Source organism: Phalacrocorax carbo, chromosome 2, assembly GCF_963921805.1.
Source record: "Phalacrocorax carbo chromosome 2, bPhaCar2.1, whole genome shotgun sequence".
NCBI classification, from domain to species: domain Eukaryota; kingdom Metazoa; phylum Chordata; class Aves; order Suliformes; family Phalacrocoracidae; genus Phalacrocorax; species Phalacrocorax carbo.
This window is the reverse complement of record NC_087514.1, coordinates 134,392,423-134,415,882: the sequence shown is the minus strand read 5'-3', so window position 1 is coordinate 134,415,882 and position 23,460 is coordinate 134,392,423. Positions and strand designations below refer to the sequence as shown.

General features: G+C 39.3%; 1 protein-coding gene across 1 annotated transcript in view; it reads left to right on the top strand.

Annotated features, from left to right (window-relative positions):
* Nucleotides 1–23,460, top strand: part of HDAC9 (histone deacetylase 9) — a 487,110-nt gene that overhangs the window by 358,237 nt on the left and 105,413 nt on the right. The window contains exon 18 of the mRNA XM_064444483.1: nt 12,450–12,557. Within this exon, the coding sequence (XP_064300553.1) occupies nt 12,450–12,557 (108 nt within the window). The remainder of the gene's footprint in view (nt 1–12,449; nt 12,558–23,460) is intronic.

Genomic DNA, 23,460 nt, shown 5'->3' with positions numbered 1-23,460 from the left:
GTGGTTAGACTACTCACACAGGGGATGGGAAACCTAGGCTCATTTCTCTCCACTGCCAGGCTGGATTTAATATCAGAGCCCCCATCTCTGAGTGCATGTTGTTACTAATGAGGAGGTCATAGATTGTTTCTGGTTGGGGACGCCACGCACTGAAGCTGTCCCACTGTTGGAAAGAGCGCTGGACCAGTAAGACAGAGCATAAGTGGGATAAAGCCTGTGTATCTAAGGCTATGATCTGCATACCATACATTTATAAATCATGTGAAGTCCTAATGCTGAGCCCCTGCTCCACAAACAACTTATATATTTCATGTGAAAGATTCACTGGACAAAATGGAAACTGCTCTCGGAGCAAGGACTGGAACCTAGGACTTTACAGGCATTGAATACATGATCAGCTGATTGGCTACAAAGACTATATGGGCATGGGTTTGGGTTGGTCTCCATTGTTCACAAACAAAGGTCCAACTAACCTCTGTAACCCTAAATTCTACTATGTCATAGATATAATAATATACTGTATTATTGATTTTGTTGTTATCTCTGTTCTAACAGCACCAACAAACTTCAGGCAAGGTTATGGATCCTCTTCTTTGGACATTACTTACAGTTCCAGTAAAAGAAAGTTTTTTTCAAGAATTTTGAAAGTAAACAAGAGGCAGTGTCCATAACGAATATTTTCTGATCCTGTTCCACCATGACTCTAAATCTTTTCTACCAGTGCTTGTAAAGCTACTGTTTACTGATTTTGTAAACATTTTTAATCCATATTAATATTCTTTCAAGTAGGTATAGGGACTGATTATATCAGGGTTATTGGCAAATTTGGCTTGGTATATGTTAGGCTTTCAGAAGAAATCAAACAATAAACTTGATAGTTTTATAAGAAACTATATAAGTAATAATTAGCTCTCTTATCTAAGAACACAAAGCTGTTTCATACTGGCAGCCAAACTGAACAGATCTCACAGAGAGAAAGAAAGAGGTGTCTGAATCTAACCTCTTAAATTTGCTCATAACAGGTTTTCTTTCAATGATGGTTAATTTTTTATCAGAGGACTGTCCAGGGTCAGCAGTATAGCATCTGCTGAAGTATGGGACCTCCCTCTTGCAGTAATGCTTTTTATTCTTTTTTCAAGCTTAACATTGTTCCAGAATCAACTGTTGTTAAAGAATTCTAATACCGGGGGGATGAAATTCCTTGCGTTGGAGAGAGACTAGCTGCTATACAGCCAGCAGTTTTAATAACAAGAGATGGTTTCTTGCAGCTAGTCAGAGGTTTGGAATGTGAAAGGTTTTCCAGGAGAGGTGGGTAGATTGCAGGTGAAGCAGCCAAATGGGGAGAATAATCACAAATTACTTTTTGGTTCGGCAGATTATCAGATCATTCCACACTTTTTCATCTGTGAACAGCCACTAGAGCTATAACTGATCATTTGATCAATGCATCCATCTATTGCAATTCCTCCCCTTCTGTTGTGCTGTGAAAATGACGATAAGAGAAGCAGAAATCTACTTTTAATGGGAGTAAGTTTCATCTCCCTGCCTCAGTCTGTCACTAAAAATAGTGATTGTTTTCCTGCCTGTTTGACCTGCTGCTGTGTGAAGAAATCTTGAAGTCATTTCTCAGCCATATTTTTTTGTCTAGTTGATAGGCAAAAAAACCCACAAAAGCAAAGAAGAGCAGGCTTTTATGATAATGTCATCATCGGCTCCCAGCTTCAAACACTTCTGCGGCTTTTGAATTGTCATTTATAACTTGGAACTGAACCGACCCATAATTCCCTTGATGCATTTAGAGAAATTGATAACAGACTGCTTCTTTTATGGCTCAGAGGAGGCAACTCCAATCACATCACTATTGGCAGTCAATATTATTTTCTGACATGGTTGTAAAAGTATAAAGGGGCTTATGGCATTTGTTTAGATGAGGAATGGGCTCTCAAGCTGTGCTGGGGTTTATGGGTCCAGATTACTGAGAAGCAAAGGGAATATGATGTTTGCAAACAGGATATGATTTTATTTAAGTTTGGGTTTCATACGTTGTTCCCTGGGGATTGTCCTGCAGACAGAAGAGAATTTCACTTTTATCATATGAAATTGGGCAGTTATCCAATCCCCCCTGCTCTCCCCCCACCCTCAAAAGACACTGCTCCAAACCTGTAATGTGTAAAGTCAGATCTTTAAATTACAAGAGGAGGAGCAGGGGGAGAGCACCGCCCTGCAAGAAATCAGACTTTAGCAGAATAAACGTTTAGTGAGCTGAACAGAGTGGTTCATCGGCTAAATATTGAGCCATTTGAATGGCTAAGAATGGCCTGTACATATTACGGAAAGTCCGTTGCATTTCCTCTAATTTTGCTGTTATGGCAATAAAACAGAGATGAGATTTTCTGCTGGGATAAGCTGGTCTTGTTTCATTAACTGCTGGCCTTGTTTCACTATCTGAAGTGTAGCTTAGATCTTTCATATCTGAAAAAGAATTTGGCCTGTAACTGTCAAGACAGGAAATGTAAAGCTATAAAATCTCTCTACATTTTTACAAAACTTACAAAATATTAATATTTTCTGAATGTTGAATTTCTTCCTGGCATTCCTTGCTGTGGTAGCTGGACAGTACTACTTTTTGTCCTGACCACACAGGAAGAAAAGCACTAAGAAAAGCAAGATTTCGCTGGTATAAAACCTTAGTAAGTCATCCAGGCGACAAATGGCTTTCTGCTGCTTCTCATTCTTCCTTTGATCTTCTCAATCTGGGCCCAGAAAGAATTTTCAGCCTTTACACATTATGACCCTTCATCCCTCTCATTTGTATAAGAGTTAATAGTACCAACCTGGTTCCATTACCATGGTACAACGTGTAAAAATTAAGAAAGTATTGGTGATGGCATTGACTCCTTGTAGAATATTTTAGGCTCCAGGCTGCTTACGGATCTCTCCTTATATCTGCATTCAAATCTGGCTGTAAAGAAATCAGACTGCCTATGGTTTGAACACTCAAATGAAACATCACCTCCACACAGGCGTTAGAATTAACTTGTGTCCTTCCCATATATCCCAGGCTGTACCAAAATAGGTATAGTCCTTTCATAACATCAACCAAAAATCCGTCTGTTTCCTGGTTTGGGGAAAACCATCTGTTATTCCTCAAAGCTCATCTACTTAATATGATGTCTTCCATTGTGAAATCGTTAATATACCATGTTGCCAATATATTCACCTATTAATTTAAACTACTTACCTGAGTCACCTATTTAACCTACTGAAATTTGCCAGTTATAACATTTTGGAGCAGATTGTGGGAGACTTCTGGGAATAAAGGACTCATTTACCTCCTAAGCCTCTCTGGCAGCTACACCTTTCCTAAAGAAATTCCAGGATTTAGTCAAAACAACCTCACAGGCACATTATACTTTAATTGATGTATCTTGCATGACTGTTTAGGACTCACAGTTACACAGCGTTGACTGTGTGATATTTCCTGCAGAGGTCATCAAAATATGTGATCAAAAAGGCTGTCCTGGTATCACCCTTAGGCACAACTTAAGGCCAGTGGAGATGGGACTGTAGCGAGGGCTGGAGGTTTGTCCTCCAAGAGCATTCAAGGGTCTGCATGCTCAGTCACTTAGTGCAGTTCCAGATAAACCTATTTAGACTATCCACAGGATGAGGGAATGAGGGTGTAATGTACTCCCAGCTGCACTGGTGAATGGACTTTTTAGGTGGTATACCCTGTCAGTTCTGGCAATTCAGGAAAGCCAGCTGTTTTAGTGGTCTATGTTTTGTAGGAACAGGCCAAATGACATTACACTTTAGTCAAGCTCTCTTATGCAGAGAGGATTGTAGGCTTTCTAGCTGAGAAGCTCACAGTTTGCTTGAGCAGGTAAACTAAAGAAGAAATAGGGGAATGAGATAAAAACTACACATTTACTTACTTTCAGTTCAGAACAACAACAGTTCTTTGAAGACTCACTTGTCCAGCTTCACATACCTAATTTCAGTCAAGTTACTGCAACAGTGAAAGCAGGACCCTGACCACCCTTGTAACCATTAGAGAGCCATGTGCACCACTAGAGCAGGAGTCAGCCCACCTAAGATCAGAAGAACTAACTGGAGGACCTTGATTTCCTTCATTGACAGGGACCTGAAGCAAATAAGTTCCTAATTTTAGGCACATTCATTTTAGAAAAGAAAATTAACAGTTGTGTTAACATGAAACTGGATGATCAGAGCAGGAAATAGATATTCTTCCCTTACTGAGGTACAGAGACTTCACCTCTGGATCTGCAAAGTGCCACGGTGTCCCATCTCTGGGCAGGGAAGTGATGCTGCATTTAGCATATCAATACCATTGCCACAAAAAAAAAGAAGAAAAAATCTCTTCCCACTAAAGGGCAGATATTTTGTCCCATTCTTGTCCTTTCATGGCACTGAGGTGGCCCTGTGCCATCCACCACAGAGCTTGATGTTTAGACCAGTAAGAGGTGAAACTGCTCAGCTGAGAGACATAGTTCCTTGCCATCACTGGAGGTACAACAAAATATTTTAGAATAGTCCCAGCCTGCTTTTACTTGCAGCAGGCAAAGGTAGAAAGTTCATGAGTGGTAATCTGCCAACTCATCAAACACAGAATTTGGTCCCTCAGATATTTGTCTTTTCTCTTTTTAACAGAGGACCTTTTTTCCTTAGTACTAGACCAGATTAAAATTTTAAACAAAGATACAACGCATGGAACACAGAAAATTATTGTGAAGTTAATGAGCTACCATAAAGTCAAATCTTTAAAGGTCAGCTCATTTTGTGCATTTCCTAAAAGCTATTGTGTTGCCAAAGGCCAGTGTTATGCAAAGAAGCCTTCTTATTTGCCGGAATATGAAACATTTTATATATATATATCTACACATGTTAAATGTAAATAGTGGAATAGTACCATATACAATTTTCTAATACTATTCACTCTCCCCAGGCTTAATCACCCACACATATGGATTTGATGGGAATTCTGTAACTAAAGCAGAATTCACATTTGCACTTGAAAATCACATCATATGTTTATTTATAGAATTTCACCCCCAAGATGGACCAAAAAGCTCTCCGAAGAGAAAGTGTTCATGTGTTGCTCATCTGACTAAACACCAGGTTTATAGATAAAGATCATCTACGCCCAAGAAGACAGCTAAAATGCTATGTATTGGTCAAACATGTTCAGCAGCAAATGATGAAACTTTTAAAAACTAAGGCTTGAATTCTGCACATAAAAGTTGTATTTTCTGTAACTATATGCATTACAACTAACCACGCATTGTTCTATCTATTTGCCCATGAACTCCTGGAAACTGCATGATCCAACATAAGAAGGCAGTTGCACAAGCATTTTCACACACTAATCCATTAAATACTAAAACAAATGTCAAGTTAAATTAATAGAGTACTCAGGGCTAGGTCTGAAAGTGCAGTAACATTTTTACAAGCATCTGGTGATATATGCCACATATCTGAGACTTGAATCTGGGCCTAAGCGTTTTATTTATGAGTTTTTTCTAAAAACAAATTCTAATCCACACCTAATCCATGCTATCCTCCCTCCGTTCCCCCTACTAATGATCCACACATCACTGTTTCACTAAGGTTTTGAGATCCTTTAGGGTGTCTAATGTATGCTTTATGAGACCCAGAGATTCTGAATGCCTGTCATAAAAGTTAGTTTAAGAGAGTAACTGGATCAAACTATTTCTTCTGAAGATATTATTCTATTCAGGCTTCAGCTTGACTTAGCTTGGTTCTTTTCTGATTCTCATTTTGAACACGAAGCTGTTTATTTTTTAATATAGACCTCACGTATTTACTTGCTTTTTTACAAACCTTCAGGTGAATTCTTTTCGTACAGAAGTACGGGTGCTGCATTTTTATCAGTGACTGACAACCACCACCAGTACCTCTGCTAGGCATCCAATTATTAATTTTTACTTAGATTTTTTTTACTATTTTCTGAAAATTGGCTTGGATTTATAATAGCTTTACAAGTTAGATCACTGTTGGCAGGTAAAACTTGGAAGATTTTAAACATTCGACATACAGTGGGTACATGACCTGTTTGCATTCCTAATTCTTGCCCAGAAAGAGGCTTTTGTTGTCAGAATTAATAGCCTCTCAAATTCTTTTTAGAAGTCCATTTGCATGAATATTATTGCTGATAAATTCTCCTACTGGAATTATTCAAATACAATAGAGAAGCCAATGAAAGCCCAAGTGAATTCCATATTTTTTGTTTGAGCAATAATTTGTGATGATCCTTTGAACTATTCATCCCACCAGAGCCTAAAGGTCGCATCCCCTTCACAATTTATTTGTAAACCACACTGGTAGGCAAGAAAGCATGAAAAGCTGATATTCTGGGTACTCTCTGTGTCAGGCATTTTAGATTAAAGCAGCTGGAAATGCCTTTGACAGAACAAATCTCTGATACCGCTGTAAAATAGCAGTAAAAATAAAGGAAGCCCACTGAACATATTTTTCCTAAAGTAGCCCACTTTTACACACTTCCTGTATGTGGGATTTATGGAAGAGACTTCAGCCGTGCAAACTTTTTCTCCTTTGTTCCTTAACGAGAGACATGGCTGACAGGTCATTCATTAGAGGTTGTTCCTTGGAGATGATGTGCACACCTTCGCTTCTTTAGTCATGGTGAGATGAAACAGCAGCTGAGAAGCACGTTGAGGACCTTTTGCTTCTTAGTGGAAATCACGGAGGTGATGAATGATCACCAGGACATCTGTAGGAGTGGGAGGTGAGAGCTATGAGTGCAGCACCTGGGACGCTGCACTGCTCATGGTCAGGAGCAAAGCATTACAAACTTATGTGCCAGCATTTGCTGGCACCAACTGTCTCCAAGAATGACAGACTCCTTGCTGGAAGTGATAGCAAAATGCCACACACAATTTTTAAAGGTTGCAACACTTTAGGAAAACATTTAATTTCTATTTTCATGCCAGGGAACTAAGAAAACCCAGTGATGGAAACATGTTTGCCCTGGCATAAGTGGAAGAGTGCAAGACTCTCAACACTTTTAAAGCTAAAGCACAGGAACTTGCTCTGCAGTACAAAGGTTTATTAAATTGCAGTGTCACTGAGGAGGTCTGTACTCTCCTGTATTATTTCTCACAGATTTCTTAATCTTTTTTTTTTACTGCATATAGCTACACTGTTGTTAGCTGGATAGATTTTATTTACTTCTCAGTTTTATAGCCACTTATATCAAAGGACAGCATTTTGTTTTATGTAGTACTTCCAGACTTGTGTTGAAATGTATTCATCTGAAATGCATACTGAATTAACTTCCATCCAAAAACAGTTGAGCCCTGCTCTTTAAAGAAAGGGCAAAGAATCCTTTTAAACTACTGTAAACCACTGCTACTTTTTAGCTTGTTGTTGGGATATTGGACACATAGGATATAATCACTGCTATCAAAGGATCATCACAGGTCAAAATTTCCATGAACAGGTAGATGACAGATTGCATTTTCGAACTATTCTCAGAGAATAAGTAGAGTATCTCTGGCAGGGACATGTGGTAACAATAGGAGGACTGGTTTTGATTTTTATGATGGCAACTGTTGTGCATAAAATCCAGAGCAGGATGAGGGATTCAGTATATTTTTAATTCCTTTTAGGAGTGAAATCAGAATTCCACTGTGGAAGCTGGATTGATATTAAATCTGTGTCTCTGTTTGTGTGAGAGAGAGAGGACAAGCTCTAGGATGCTTTGTCAGAATCCATCCCAAAGCAGTAGCTTGGGCTTTCTTTTATATCGCCATATATTTATCAATGGATATGTATTGAAGGCAACTTCAGAGTTTACAATAATTATTTAAGAAAGAGAAATAACTCACACAGATGAATACACCATGCAAGGTGTGAAAAATGGAAGGATGTATCAGACTGTGAGCAGCATCTCTGGTCAGCAGACTGTGATGCAGTGACCGTTAGGCAGATGCCAGGAGGTTTCTCGAGGAAGGACTGAAACAGAGGATGAAGAGTGAAGAGGTTCTCTATCAGGGGAAGGGACAGGTAAAGCAAAAGGTAGTTATCAATATTTTTAAAGAATGTTTTAGAATTCATGCTACTTTTTTGCCTCTCTGACATAGGCTCCAGATAAATGTAAATAGCAGGACAGGTAACATTTCCTGTTTCAGCAACTGCAGGGATTTCAGAAAGACCTTTAAGTAAACAATCTCTCTTTCAGATGTATTTCCATATTCTTCCTCTCTATTCTCACATACATGTGCCACAACCTGAGCACGGTATAAGGAGTTGGTAACTTTCAAACTTTATAGTCAGGCTTCCCTAATAAATAATATTCCAGCCATGAGGGGTCACAGTAAAAGCTTTCTGTCTGCTGAAAGGTCTCTGCTGCAAGGCTTCTTGTTTCTTATCTTCTTTTCAGTATGCTTGAAGTCTTCATTGTGAAAGTCAAGTTATCACATAGGTATTTCTTGCAGGAAGCATTAGTATCAAGTTCTTTTTGTAGTGCAAAGCAGGGAATTTCTGCGCACAGGGTTTGAAACATTAGTTGCATTCAGTCAGGAAAAGTTACCTACATTTCTTTTCACTTAAGTCATTCCCTTCCTCTTTAATGCCTCCACATCCACTTCAGGGACAGGTAGCTTAATTTCTATCATCTGTAGCTTTACAGAGTATTAGCTTTGCTACACATGCCAATGATTGAGCTATACTAGATGTGCTTGAAAAAGCCTACAACCTACAGTGCTCATTCAGGAAACTCGGAGTGAAGTAAATCCATATGTGTGTTAGAAAGTCAGTGTTCAGATAGGGCTCATGTTTTCTGGCTCTTGGCACTATCATGCACAGTCCTTCTTTGAAGAGCTGCAGCAGTGATAGGCTTTTTGATAACGAAATGTATAGTATGATCATAGTTCTACACTGACATTTTGATGCTTTAAAAATGTTCTTTTTCATTTGTTTAGACATTCAGAACACTATCCTACACTGACAATTTTTTAAAGGATCCTTAAATGAAAATAATAATACAATTAAGCAGAAAAAAAGGGGCTAAGATTCTGTTAGAATTAAGCTACAAAATGCTGTCTTTTTCAGCAAATTTTGTTTAACAGTTTTCCTGAAAAATTCCTAATCTAGATAGAGTTTTTACTGAATTCATCAGCTGCTCCAAAGTACTTGCAGAACAAGAATAACCTCCTACAAAATTCCATCTGACTTTTTCATAGTCTGTGATTCAGAAAGCATCACATTTGTCACAAATTCATGCCTACTCAGCATCTAGATAGACTGTCAGATACACGTGATACATGCATGAACTAGAACCAGAAACCACAGTGTCTAATCCTATTCCCTTTACTTGTAAAAAATCCAACCATTTCATCTCACAGGAATAAAGAAAAGCATATCTGGTAGAATTTTACATAGCTGCATTTCATATACAGCTTGACAACTGGGCCAGCTAGTAGCTGTAATTTTAATGGATTTGCCATTTATTTCACTGTATTTCAACAGCAATTTACAAAGTAAACACTGAGTAACACTAAAAGAAAATCTCTGTTTAAACACCTGAAACATTTAAGGCGATACATAGAACTAATAGAGATATACAATGGAGTGAGATGACATTTTCCAGTTGTTACAGCTAAAGCGTTGGCTGTGTGGTGGAAGTTTTTCCAGTTTGTTCTTCATGAGATGTTCCTCAGAAATTCAGTCTTAATTTTGCATGGATATGAAATAGAATTTGGCATCCAAGTTTATAAGACTGTGCCTTTTCAGGGTAATTATTCATATGTTTATCTTAGTTTTCTTGTATTATAATAACTGTACACTAAGGTATGCAGCTTCATTTGGCTACCCCTGGCTTTGACAGCTTACCATTCATTACATGTACCATGCCCAAGAGATCAGCTAAAATATCCTGAATTTCCTGTGTACATTTAGGTGGTCATTTTTGAAATTCCTCAGGAAACGCTGTTTTGTTTCCTGATTGCCTGTTTTTACTTCCAGTCCAGGTAGAATTAGGTAGCAGTCATTCAAGTGGTCTGAGGGAAATTTTACAGTGGAAGATATTTGGTCTTATTGTCCCAGTTCAGTCTCCTCACACTCGGTTGAAAGCAGAAAATGATAAATGCCGTATCCTGGCCAATACTCAGCGTTCGGCGGTTGGAGAGACTGCCGTCTCATGTGTCAGAGCAGACAACTGTCTTGAAGGGTGGGTACTCTCAAGCTGTGGTTACAATTTTAACTTAATCGGCCTTCCTGGAAATGAATCATAGTCCCTTTGAGGGTGCAGGCTCCTGCTCGTACCCTGGTGTACTGAGCAGCTGCCATTGAATCATTTTCATCAGCCACTCCTTCATGTTAACCTTAATTTGCTAGCCATAAAAATGGTAAGAAAGTACTCCCTCCCAGCCCTCTTGTTGATACTTCTTTATTTCAAGTACTGCACAGTATTTTTCAAACTTTATTATGGTTTGATTAAATTGATTTAACCGATGACCTCTACGTATTTATCTCCTTACTTGTTTTAAAAATGAAAATTGATTCACAGTTGCTTTAAAGCAATACAGAGACAACCTGAAGGCCTGTCTAATGTTAAATATGTTGTTATTTTTTTATTACTTGATTTCTTTCTTATTTCTTGTTGTAATTTTCTTAGTTAACTATTGATTTGTGTGCATCTTTGGGAAAGTTACTTAATTTCTTTAAATCTCAGGCTACCAATCTGCAAAACAAATATAATAAATCACCCCGTATCAAGCTTATGATACTTAATTGGGTGTGCACAACATTTTGAGTTTCTCAGATGAAAACACGGTGTACTGTCATTGCTGTTATTCTAAACTTTGCAAGTAAAATCCAGTCATCTTATTCAGGTCTACTGTGAATATGAACTGTTTTCATTAATTCTGCTGCATGCACCCAAAACTGATCGAAATGATAGAAAACTCAGGTCTAGTACACTGAAAAGTAAGATCACTTTAGTAGCTTGAAATATAATATTATTGTAACAGTAATGGCGAAGACATTTGACAGGTGTAGAGAAGATCAAGGTTCTTTCTGTTTCAAATGACTAATCAGAGAAATTCCTCAGAACCTCCAGAGTCGAGTAGCAGTTGCATCCATTTTCAATTACTTGATTTCTTTCTTTCTTTCTCTCCTTCTTTGCTTTCTTTTTTTCTTTTTTTTTCTTTTTTTTCTTTTTTTTTTTTTTTAAGAAATTAGGAACAGAAGCTTCTGGTTCAAACTGAAAACATGTCTCAGTGTGCTTGGAAGTTATCCAAATAGCATCTGCCACAGTATTTTGTCTATCCCTTAACGTTTTTCTTTTCATGATAAATTTGTACGGTATGATACAATTAAATGCACTTCCCATGGAGCGTCAAGGAAGTCTGGCTGTCTCTTTGGATGACTTTTTCAGACTATTTCACACCATCATGTCTGCTTGGCATAATATCATATAAGGGATATACAACATTTCACCTGTATTTTTTGGTATGTTTCTGCAGATAAATAGTTACTAAAAATAGACTTAAAAAGTAAAATTTTAACATACCGATTGAAGCTGTAGAGCAGTACTTCTTAGCTGTCTTTACAGTATTTGCTTTATAATTTTTTATAGTTAGAATATTTTGTCTATTTTATATAATATTCATGTAAAGTTTTGTTTTTACTTGTCACACTTGCTCATTTAGCAGGAGCAAAAGATAATTTTCCCTGCTTTAAATACCCACATTCATCTGTTACAAAATGGGACCTAAAGCCTGACAGCCGAACTTCATTAGTTCGTCAAAACTGGAGATACAGCAAGGGTCGCACTTTATTTTATTTAATTTTATTTTCTGTGTATGGCAATAGCGACTACTGAAATTAATCCAAACAATTGTTCCGATTTCAGCTGCTTAAAAACGACTCGTGCCTGGGTAGGAAAGAAAAGTGCTTACTGCTCTTTTTATTCCGTTTTAAAAAGAGGGTAATGACGTGAGCCTCTGGTGAGCTCTGGTGGCAGGGGTTGCCTGTGGCGGGCGCTGCAGCCGGCGGCGGCCATCCCCACCGGACGCCTTGTCCCGGGGCTGGCAGGCCCCCGTCCCCCGCCGGCGTGGGGACCCGGCGCACGGCATCTGGCGGCCGGCGAGCAGGCCCAGCCCGGCCAATGTAACACTGTTTGTAATGAGAAATCTAAACAGGGAATGGCAGCGAGGCATGACAGGAATGTGTTTCCATTGGAGAAGCCCGTGCAGAGAAAAAGCATAAGCAAAGCCATGTCCAGAAGGCCTTTCAGCTGGCCAGGACGGAAGACTGATGTTATTGTACACGGGCTGTCACGCTGCCAGCCCTCCCTCACGGGTTTGTTTTCTCTCATGCTCTCCCTCTCCCTCTCCCTCTCCCTCTCTCCCCTGCCTTCCTCCCGGGGCTGGCTGTTTGCTCAGGTGGACAGTGACACCGTTTGGAACGAGCTGCACTCGGCCGGGGCGGCACGCATGGCGGTGGGCTGTGTCATCGAGCTGGCGGCCCGCGTGGCCTCCCGGGAGCTGAAGGTGAGGTCCGGGCCGCGCCGTGGGTGGGAGAGCCGGGGTGGGGGGGCTGAAGGGAGGCGTTGTTCAACCCCTCTGCTCCGGGGAGGGTGGCGGGGGGAGGGCCGGGAGGGCAGCCACCAAGGTGTGGCAGCCCGGGCAGCTCTTCCAGGCCTCGCCGGGGACGGTCTTGCCAATGGTACACTGAAGCAGCGGTGGGTACTTACAGCGCAGGGTTGCTACAGCCCGAGGTGAAGTTACTCATAGCGTGCGCATCTTTGGCAAGTGGCTGTGGCACTGCCTTTTGAAAGGAAATTTTTAAATTTTCTTTTTTAGTGTGGTTGTTTAGTCACGTGCGTAACCTCAGGATACCACCCAGAGAGAGGGGAGGCAAAGAGTGGGTGTGCAGGCCTGGGGGAAGAGGGAGGCAGCTGGTGAGGAGAGCGATGGCCCGGGAGGTGCCTTTCCGAAAGACTGGCTGCCCCGCGTTCTTCTCCCTGGCCCCCTTTCCTTTCCTATCTCCCTGCCGCGCGATCTGCAAGGCATGATGTACAAAACCTAAATTATCCCCAGTCTAAACAATTTATAAAAGCTCCAGACCTGACGGACTTTGACATTTTATTTGGTATTTTAACAGCCCTATTTAGGGTACACCATATGCAGCCAGAGCGCAGGCTTGCCCCAATAAACATTGTTGGAGCTAACATGTCTCCTTAATGAAACTGTTTATTCACTTTCCAGTCTAAATACTAATGGATTCAATTTTGTTTCCAAAATCAAGATAGAAATAAATACTTTAAAATTAGCATTGTACAATGATTTTTAAAATTCCAGATTGTATTTGAACTTGAGATTTTTCTTCCTGTAAATCTGTCTTACTTCAGTCAAAATACATTAGCTACATATTTGGGGAGGGGTACATATGTTTATGTGTATATATACCTAGATATAGAACACATAGGTACAAAAATGACAGTCTTCTCAGGTGACATGCCGTACTATAGCTCTGACCCAACCGAATGCAGTTCTAAACTTTCATATTCAGATACCGAAATCATTATTCAGGTACTACGCAGAATGTACAAATTTTGAAGTCTCAGATCAAGGACAGGGCGCATCATATGGGAACCAGTTGTCCATCCTTTCTGATGGGTTCTTCAGCCACTTTAAGCTTTTTGGGCACAGTAGAATTCAATATACAACTTACTGAGTATTATCCCCACCCAAGAGGACTAATGAAAGTGAAGAAGGATTTTTTAGCTAGTTTTTACTTTTGGTGACCATAGGATATAATGTCAGTCTTGAAGGCAATATGAAAATAAGTTTTGATAAGAATAATGAGATATGTCCTGTGTGCACTTGATGTGAGCAGGGTCTGCTGCAGAACCTTTACCTCTTACCTCTGTACATTTGTGGTGTCTTTCCACAGTGTGAATGCTCTTGGTTGTTTGTGTGCGGTGGGCAGCCAAAAAGAATCAAACATCAGCCACTGTGAAACCTTGGTTGGTACTGGCATTGCAACAGTCTGTAAACAAATACTTTAAATTTAGTACTAGTCTGTAGTTTACTGTATAATTATTGTTGATCCTAAATAGAATCTTTGTCTACAGTGCAGAGAATTGAAGCAGTCTCATGCAACCTCCAGTTGAAACACAGGAAAGGTAATTGTACAATAGACGTGCCAAATAGTTGATTTATACCAAATCATGAAGAAAACAGGAATGGAAAGGATTTGCTGTGTAAGAGAATTGGGAATACTCACGCTACTCCTGATAGGTGTTTATCTGACCTGCTCCTATACTTCCAGCATGAAGCCCAGTGACTTACATGCCACCATGCCAACTGAATGAACTAACAATCCGCATGTGGTATTTATAATTTAAGGTTATGGAAAGGTTATTAAGGACTGACTGACAGAAGAAAAGCATGCTAGCAGAAGTTCTGGAAGTGCACTTATCCTGACATTAACTATTTTGGCAGAGTCCTCCTGTGTTTGCTTTGTCACTGCACCCATACAAAACTGGGTTTTGCTGGCAAGTTGCTCCCAATACCCTCATATGGTGAATGACATTAAGGGGATTTTGCAGTGTATTCTGGGATTTTCTACATGGTATTCAGGATGAGATTTTGCATAGCTGTAAGATTTTAGCCCCGCAGATCTGTATGTTCCAATCTACCTTTATGACTTCACATGTTACTTTTCCATCTTGCCATCATTTTTTGTCTAGAAACATACATGTTGCATTGATCAGCTGTTTGTATTATAGGGAAGATGCCAATTCTGTAGTGTGCTTGTGAGTATCTGAGGGGAAGTCAGTGAAGCTGACCGCTTCCATGTGCGTTCATTCAGCAAATATGCGTGTGAAGCAACCATTTGGGGCCTGTACTGTGAGCACTGAGTGGGAGGATTAAGCTCTGATGGGAATCTGGAATGATCTGCTGCAGCTTCAGAATCTTTGGATGACAAAAAATGCCTTCCAAGAATTGTGTGTAAGCTATAACAGCTCTGCAACATGTAAACAGCAAGATGAGAGCAGTAGAGAAACATTCTGTAGTTTTTCCCTGGAAGTTTACCAACATGGATTGCTATCAGATGGTGCGCTGTCAGTCAGGTGTCATCTTAAGAAAAAAAAGTAAATGATGAGACAGAATGTACTGATTTGTTCTGACATCCCACAGTTCTCTGAGAAGAGCTGCATGTCCTGAAGTTCACAATGGCAGACTTAGAATACACAGCAAGGACTTCCCACAGGACAGTGCTCCAGACTGCAACAGAAGAAGCAGTGGATTATCTACCCACTGCACTGGAGAATCACAGATGCCTTTTCTCGGAAACAGCCACGGCAACATTAGGGTAACCTTAGAGTAAAACTATCTTGCATAGACAAAGTCTGAGACAAGAAGCGTCAGGAATGAGAAACAGAAATCATTCATTTAACAACTGCTTTTCTGACATGAGAATTACCAAATTTGTCAGTATAGTTGGACATGAGAAGCCCAAATATTTCTTACAGCTTGATGAATCAATATATATGTTTTAATAATGTCTAACATGGTTTTCCTAAAATTAAAATTAATAGACTATTTTATGGATATGTATTCAATTAATTTAAAAACCAATCTATTTACAATACAGAACATACATAAATGTCTTCACTGCCTAGCTAGAGTGTAGAAACTAACAAACATAAACTGCCCTATATTGACTGACATCTGACATTTAAAGTCCATTTCAGGAAGGACAGGACATCAATTTCTGTGTTTATTCCATGGTCTCTGCTGATATTGCTTGCTATTGCATAGAGTGATAGTAATAGCTTTGAACTACAGGTACATACAAAATAAATTAGGAAAGTCTGCAGAACAATTGAGAGATTCACTACAAAGCTGGGCATGAGTCAAACTTGTACACAAGGCAAAAGGTTCTTTACTTTGTTCTGAATTTCCTGAGACTATCAGTCCCACTTCACACACGTCGCATCTGAGAACAACAACATTTTGTTCATCTGATTTGGACAGTGTTCAAAAACTGACCAGGAGTTAAGAGTTCTCTTCGCTGTAGTTCAAACCCCTTGTGAGACATCAGGTTTCTTTGATCTCCTTGACTAACGGGGAAAGCATCAATATGACCGTGCTAAGGAGGGAAAACAGTAGGGTTTACTGAAATTCTACTGCTGCCGTAATAGTAAATTACTGTGGTGTTTTTTTCTTTTTTTTAAATCAAGACAAATTGGCCCTTCTCTGGGGAGTCTTGATTTGGGTGTTTTTTATTTGATTACATCAAACAATCAAAATTAAGGATTTGTAGGGTTTGTTTACTAATATAATGAGCACTCACTGAGATCCATTTGATACACTTTTGAGATAATATTTAATAGAGAATAAAGAATCACACCACTGAAATATATAGTATAAATGTGATGTTATACTGAGTCAAATGCAAAGCTTTTCCTTTTTTCATGAATTGATTTACGTATATGATGGATGTCATCTTGGCAATATTACAATAGGACGTGAGTCTAAAGATTGCATTAATGTCACCCTTTTTTGAGGTTTTTATGATTTAGGAAACCTGCTGATGCACGATGAGGTATTTATGTTACATGGAATCGGTGCCACAGCTCTCCTGTCTAGCTGTTTTTCCGTATCTACCTTTGCTCCTTTCTCATTTCCCCAACAGCTTTATGTAGATGTCTTTTAATAATCTGCTGGCTGACTACAGATCTTTAGAAGAGTGGAGTATTTGGAACTGGGTGAATATAATTCTACCACAGTCATTGGCTATATGCAATAAGTAATTTTAACAGAGAAGTTTTAAGGTATGTTCCTTGGGACTTGGGGAAGAAATACAGGCAGTGCCCTGTGGGTAATTTCTTGCATGCAGTGTAGCTCATGAACTTGGAAATCATTGTCTCCAGCCTCTACCTAATGATTGCACCTTCATAAAGAGGGCCCTAAAAGATCTGCATCTGCAGAGAGAGCATCTTTTCTGGAAGTGTCTCTTAAGGATCTTCTTCCTCTCTTACACTGCTGAGGGAAAACAGAGATGTGCTAGAAATATGTTGCAAAAGGAAATGGTGCCTGTGAAGGCTCAGGCTATAACACACATCCTGTAGGGCCCAAAGGCAGCTCTGCAACTCACAGTGTCCCAGTCACTGCTCTGCAATAATGAGGCAGTTTTCAGGAGCATGTGGTCTAATGGCTTGGAGGCACTGGGAGGCTCTGTCCTGTCCTGCCTTCCCATTTATTTCCCAGCCTGGCCCCACTACTTCCCTTACAATGACTCTGATGCTCAGCTCAGTTCACCTCCCCTCCCTGCTGGCGCGCTACTTCACTCAAGCAGCTCGGCACAAAGAGACTCTCCCCTTGCCTGCACCCGGCTATACTGCACAGCAGGCGCTTCCCTCCTGCTGCTGAACTGGACGAGTACAGAGGTCATCCAAACCCCACATTAGACAAGTCTTAGAGGAAAATAAAAGAGGGTTTCTGCATCTGTGGTCTCTCTTGAGTTTCAGATTTCATTTATAACTTTTAGAGCTTGCAGAGAATATCACCTTTAGGGTATAGCTTGCCAAATTATTGTTTTTTCTGAAAGCGTTTAGGTTGCTGATGTTTCCATTTTGTTAATCAAATTATTCATGCTGATGCTGTCACCTTTGTTGTTGCCATATATTAGGTGTTTATTAAATGATTAATTCTATTTTAAGAAGCTGGAATTCAGGTAGTTGATTATGTTAGTATGATCATTTGCAGTAATTATACTTTGTTGAATAATGTCCTTCAAAATACTATTTGTTCTTGTAACGGTTGTTTTATTGCATGATGTTTTGTGAACATGAAATGTGTCTTAACTTCTTTTCTGATAACAAATTGTACATTTTGCTGGCTGTCCCTTCATATCTTAAAATTGACTGGCAGAAAAAAAAATTGTACCAGTGAAAAATAGAATTTAAAAAGAGGATATAAGAACCTCTTTCTGCAATGGGAGACCACTTTTTGTCTTCATGGACAACTCATTGCCAAAGCAGACTGTAGAACTACTGAAAATCCAAAGGAACATTTCCGAAATGGTTTTCTTCAGCCTGAGATGACCCCAGTCAGTAATATTATAAGCTGGAATTAATTATTTTAAGTACAGTACCCATAATAAGGACTACTGTCTAGTTTACTTTGCATGTCCTTTAAATATGTCAACGTTGGTGATGGCAGCACTCTTTTCTGTGATAGAAACATGTAAGTGCCATATATTTTTAATTTGAAACAGAAGACATCTAGACAATGAACTATCAAGACCTGGTAGGATTTGTATGGTTTTTCCCTATTTTTAAAAAAGATTGAATGAATTAAGAAGCATTTTTGCAAAAGAATACTCAAGAAAAAAAGTACATAACTTAAAAGCATTGTCTGAGACTGTCTTGATCACCCACTTCAGCTGAATCTAATGAAGCACAAGCCCTTTCTCTGCCTTATCATATGTATGTGTGTGTACATGCGCACACACACATGTAAAGTTGCCCTGTTGGTAGTTAGGGGTCATTTAACAGAATGAAAGCAATTGAAATTAGTTTCCTCTGAACCAGAATCTGATACGTTCCTGGGATGGTTCTTTCTGATATGTCAGACTCAATCAATACCAAAATAAACCTCCTGCATTTGGTCATTGCTACTCTGGTGTCTTTGGATAACCTGTGGATAACTTGTATTGAACTTGAAACCCTCATTCCAAATGAGCTTGGTTATTACTGTTCTCAAGGCCTAAATTGTAACTAATTGTAAATTGTACTAATCTAGTGAATAAGCGGAATTAGCTTAATCAGCGCCCCCCCCAGCTCTTAGTTTTCTAGTCTTAAAAGTATTCTGCATAAAACACACTAATCTTTCACAGCTCTAGTGCTATGTTTTCTTAGAACAAAAACTAAAATGAAGTATCTTTCTAAAGACATAATAAACAAAAAGAGCTGAAAACAAATGTCTCCCTAGTCCCACAGTGTCCTCCCTCCAGTAAAGCTTCAGGCAAGCAGATTTCCACACCTGTCTGAGCAACACCAAACCCCACACAGCTCCTCTGGTTACCTACAAAAATCTCCTTTCTTGGGAAGTGCCCTGTGCTCAGGTGCCTCCTACACAGTCCTCCTCCCGCAGGCTGTGCCCTACCCTTGTCTCTACCTCCCTGTTGCACCCTCTGCACTATCACACTCTCTGCCTTAAAAAACATTTCTGAGCAATGTGTGGCAGCCACAAAAAGAGGCATTTTTTCCACACCCAGGTACAGCATTTTTAACAATGCATAGTGTGCAAGAAACAAACGATTATTTTACCAGTGTTAAGAGATACAACTGATAAAAGCCATCAAAGTTACCAATGAAGTCTTTTAGATAATAGTTTATATTATTTGCTTTTACAGTTACAAAATTACCAAATTTTATATGGAACCATCTTTTAGATACTTTATCCCAGAAATTATGGTTATATTTATAGCTGCATGACTGTTATTATTTCATACAGCAGTACAACTTTAATTATATGTGTGGTGCATAGCTTATCTCCATGATCGCTCTCTTCTTAAAACACTTTGCTTTCTTTTCCAATGTAGTTAACACCAGTTGTGGCTAAACAGGCCATCACAGTTGTATATAAGTTAGCCTGCAAGCACCAGCTTTTCATGTAGATTTTCTGGTGCTATCCTCTTAGACCTTCAGGAAAACAGACAGGGAACTCTCTGTTTCAATCACAGAGTTAAGTGTTTAATGTCCATTTCTGTGTTCTTGGCCTCTACTAGCTTCCTCTGCAAGAAAAAATGGTATTCCCTCACGTCCATTACTGTTTTCTTGGCAAATCTATGTGCTGCTAATACTGCTCTGTTAAATCATGGGTTCTTGTTCACTGCATTCGTAGACCCCCAGGGCCAGATACTGGCTCCCGCTCTGGCAGTATGAATAGCTTGTAAAATTGTCCTAATAAGGTACCTGAGCATTGCCTTGGCCTTACACCACTCACTGTTATGCTTACCCTCCCTGCTGGATGGTATGGCTTGAGTTCATGTTACAACGTAAGTGACATTGGTAAGAATATGGTTGTCTTCTTCAGGGTACCAGCTGCAAGGGGGTTGTTGTAGGCAACTGAGACTTAAAGCAGCCCTGATATTTGTTATTGTAGGATTTAACTGAGTCAGAGGTAGCAGGGCTAAAGATGGCACTGTATGGACCACCTTTTAAATATAAAGTTTTTTATATAACTTTATAAGGATACAAAGTTGTATATATAAAAAACATAAGGAATATCAATTCTGACAGGAAGAATGGATACATTTCTGCATAATAGCTGAAGAAGTTTCTAAAAAGAGATGAAGTACTGGCTTCAGTGATTTGTTCCTCATTCCGAAGCCTGTGCACATCGAAGCAAAAATAAAACCTTTCCATTAAAAACAAGTGAGTGTCCAAGAATGCTATATTTAAGCACTGCTAATTTTAAGAGCTAGGGGATAGATAGGTTAAGGGATTTAGACGTAGAAAATAGAAACTTTAACACCTGACTTCAGGAGAGTGTTGAGTGCTAAGTGTGGAATCCAGCCCCTGAGTTAGGTACCTAGTCTCTACATGAAATACACAGAGGTTCCAGAGAAAGCTGTCCTTAGCAATGTGTGCAGCTGCAATTAGCTAGTACATGGGACAAATTTGCTCATCACAAGGGATTACACCCACTTTCCTGAAAGCCTTTTTTTGAAGGTTATGAACTTCTGAATAGAATCACAGAATCACTGAACTATTGAAGTTCAAAGTGACCTCAGGAGGTCCACTCGCCCTGCTCAAGCAGGACAACCTAAAGCTAGTTTCCCAGGACTATGTGCAGATGGCTTTTGTATAGCTCTGGGGATGGAGACTCCACAACTTCTCTGGGCAATCTGTTCTATTGCTCAGTCACCCTCACAGCAAAAGAGAATTTTCATACGTTCAGATGAAGCCTCCGCTGTTTCAATTTCTGCCCATTGCCTCTTGAATAGTTGGGATAGATGGCATTGATCTTTTATACAGGGGTTTACAGCTTAAAATGCAAGAAGATCTTCAATTTCTTATCTTTTCATCTGGAAGGAGTCAATTTTTAAACTCCATATAAAACTGTCTTATCTTAAATTTGGGGTTCAGTGGTGGTGTTTTGTCCTCTGTTGAAGGACTGCTACTCTGCAGGAAATAATTAAAGAGTCATAAGTTTGAATAAGAGCTGAGGAAAATCATGCCTCTAGACCTATTGTTAGATTACTCAATTAGTCTGAAAAGGTGTGCCTCAATATCTGCTTTATGGACCACATAATCTAAATACACAAAAAGGTGTGGGAAGAATATTTTCAAATTCATCCCCATGTTCAAGAAGGAGTTGAACCTGAGTCTTCTACTGCTTCAGTGAGTGCTCTTGGAGTGCCTGCTGGGGTTCATTGCTATTTCTTGCATGGCACTGGCTTTCATTAGAGTCAACAAAAAGACAGATGATTTTGCTGGAGTAGTAGCAGGCTGAAGCTAGTATGCACTGCTTCTCCGTCAGGCTTCTCAGCATACCTGGAGTGCCAGACTGCCTGGGTCACTTTTGGTCAGCTTGGAATTTAGTCAGAGCAAGTTCCTCACTGTCAAGCAAAGGGAAAAATGATTCACACTGTGCCACAGTCACCACGTATTGCCCTAGGGAAAAATTGCCTATTTCTAGTTTTACCTCCTTGTATAATAGAAACACCAGTGGAACTCTGCCGTAGATGGTCAGTCCCAAGCTCTGGAGTAACCACCCATGTTATGATATTGTCCTGAGTGCTTGCCTTGGAAAGATTCAGGGAGAGGTGTAGTAGATGCCCAAGCATGATGTAGCGCAAGCATGATGTAGCCCAGCACTCTAACACAGCACTCTATAGAAAGGAATCCACTGTACCACCAAAGACAGGAAGGCCACAGCAGGATGTATACCTCTGTTCTTTGGAAATCAAGTATCCAACTACCTATTTGGAGTAATGAACAAAGAGAATACTTAGCTTATCGTGGAAAAAGACTAACATTTTTGCTTAGTTTTCATTAAAGATCCAATGAAGTGGGTCTATCTGCAATGGACCTTCTTTGGAAACTGAGTTTGGGCAGACTTCTTTTTGTTCATTGTCAAAATACACACAGATTTTAGAATCTCTCTATTCAGGCTTTACTCTTTATCCTTTATAATTTAACTAAAGGTAATCATATAATGGCACAGACATTAATCCTTTTTCTAATGTTCATGTCTGTCAGTCAGTTTAATGCTCTGTCTACACATAAAGGTGTCTGTATCCTAGTATAAATAAGGCTCTGTACAAAAATGCTTTGAATTTATGTGTGTTGGCTTAATTTTCAACATATTGCTCTGTGTTAGTCTTTCTATCTTTAAAGCAGATTTTTGCCTTTCTGTCTACTGTTCTGAGCTCACTGTCTGGTATTTAAATATTGCTTAAATAAATGGATTCATGTTCCGTTGTGCTAATATACACTGTGCTCATACAAAGTTTGAAAGTAGGAGAAATGAAGTGTCTTACCAATTGCACAAAAGTTGCTGTTACTACTGTATGGTAACTAGCTTTCAGTGTTTGGTAAAATTTTACTATATTTTCTGATTTATCATCAATATAACATATGTATTTTATTTAAAAAAAATTCACATGTGAATACTGAGCTTCTGTAATGTAAAAACACGTAAAAAATGGTCACAACACTGATGTGAGTGTTCTGCATGCTTATGGAGAACTGTAATAGTTAACTTAAGCTTTGATAGCAGAAATTAACTAGCTATAACAAAACAGGGCTTCCAGTCTTGTCACAGTAAGGGAACAGAAAAGAGAAACCTTTACTGTAACTGTCATGTTGTCAAAAACAGCAGCATTGATTTTTTTTTGTTTCTATATTGCCCGATGACATCTTTCCAGAGATAATAATCTTAATTATATTGATCTTTTGGGAATGCTGATAAAGCTAGACGATAATGAGCTGTGAGCTGAGTAGGGGCAGCTGTAAGCCTTGCATGGACTTTTTCCAAATTCTTACAAACATTGAGAGAGCAAACTACAGGTAGAAAGATGCTCTCTCTAGTAATACCTTCTTCTCTGAGGCTTCTTTCACTTAGTTATCCATACATTTCTCAGCATAAACATACTTTATTTTATTCACAAATGCTATAAGAGAATTCTTCACAGAATTCTTCTTTAAGTCATATTTTGTGTGAAAAGGAAATGTTAAAAAACCCTCAGAAGGATAAGGAATAGGGTTTTAGCTAAGAGGGTAAAGCTGAAGATCAGTGTGGCCCACAAGGTCTCTTTTTTTGATGGTGTGTTTGATCTGTAGGCAATTTATATTCCACCTCCAGGGATGCCTGCCTAAATACGAACGTATATATTTTCTTCTGTCTTTAGTTTTGTTTGTGTGGGGTT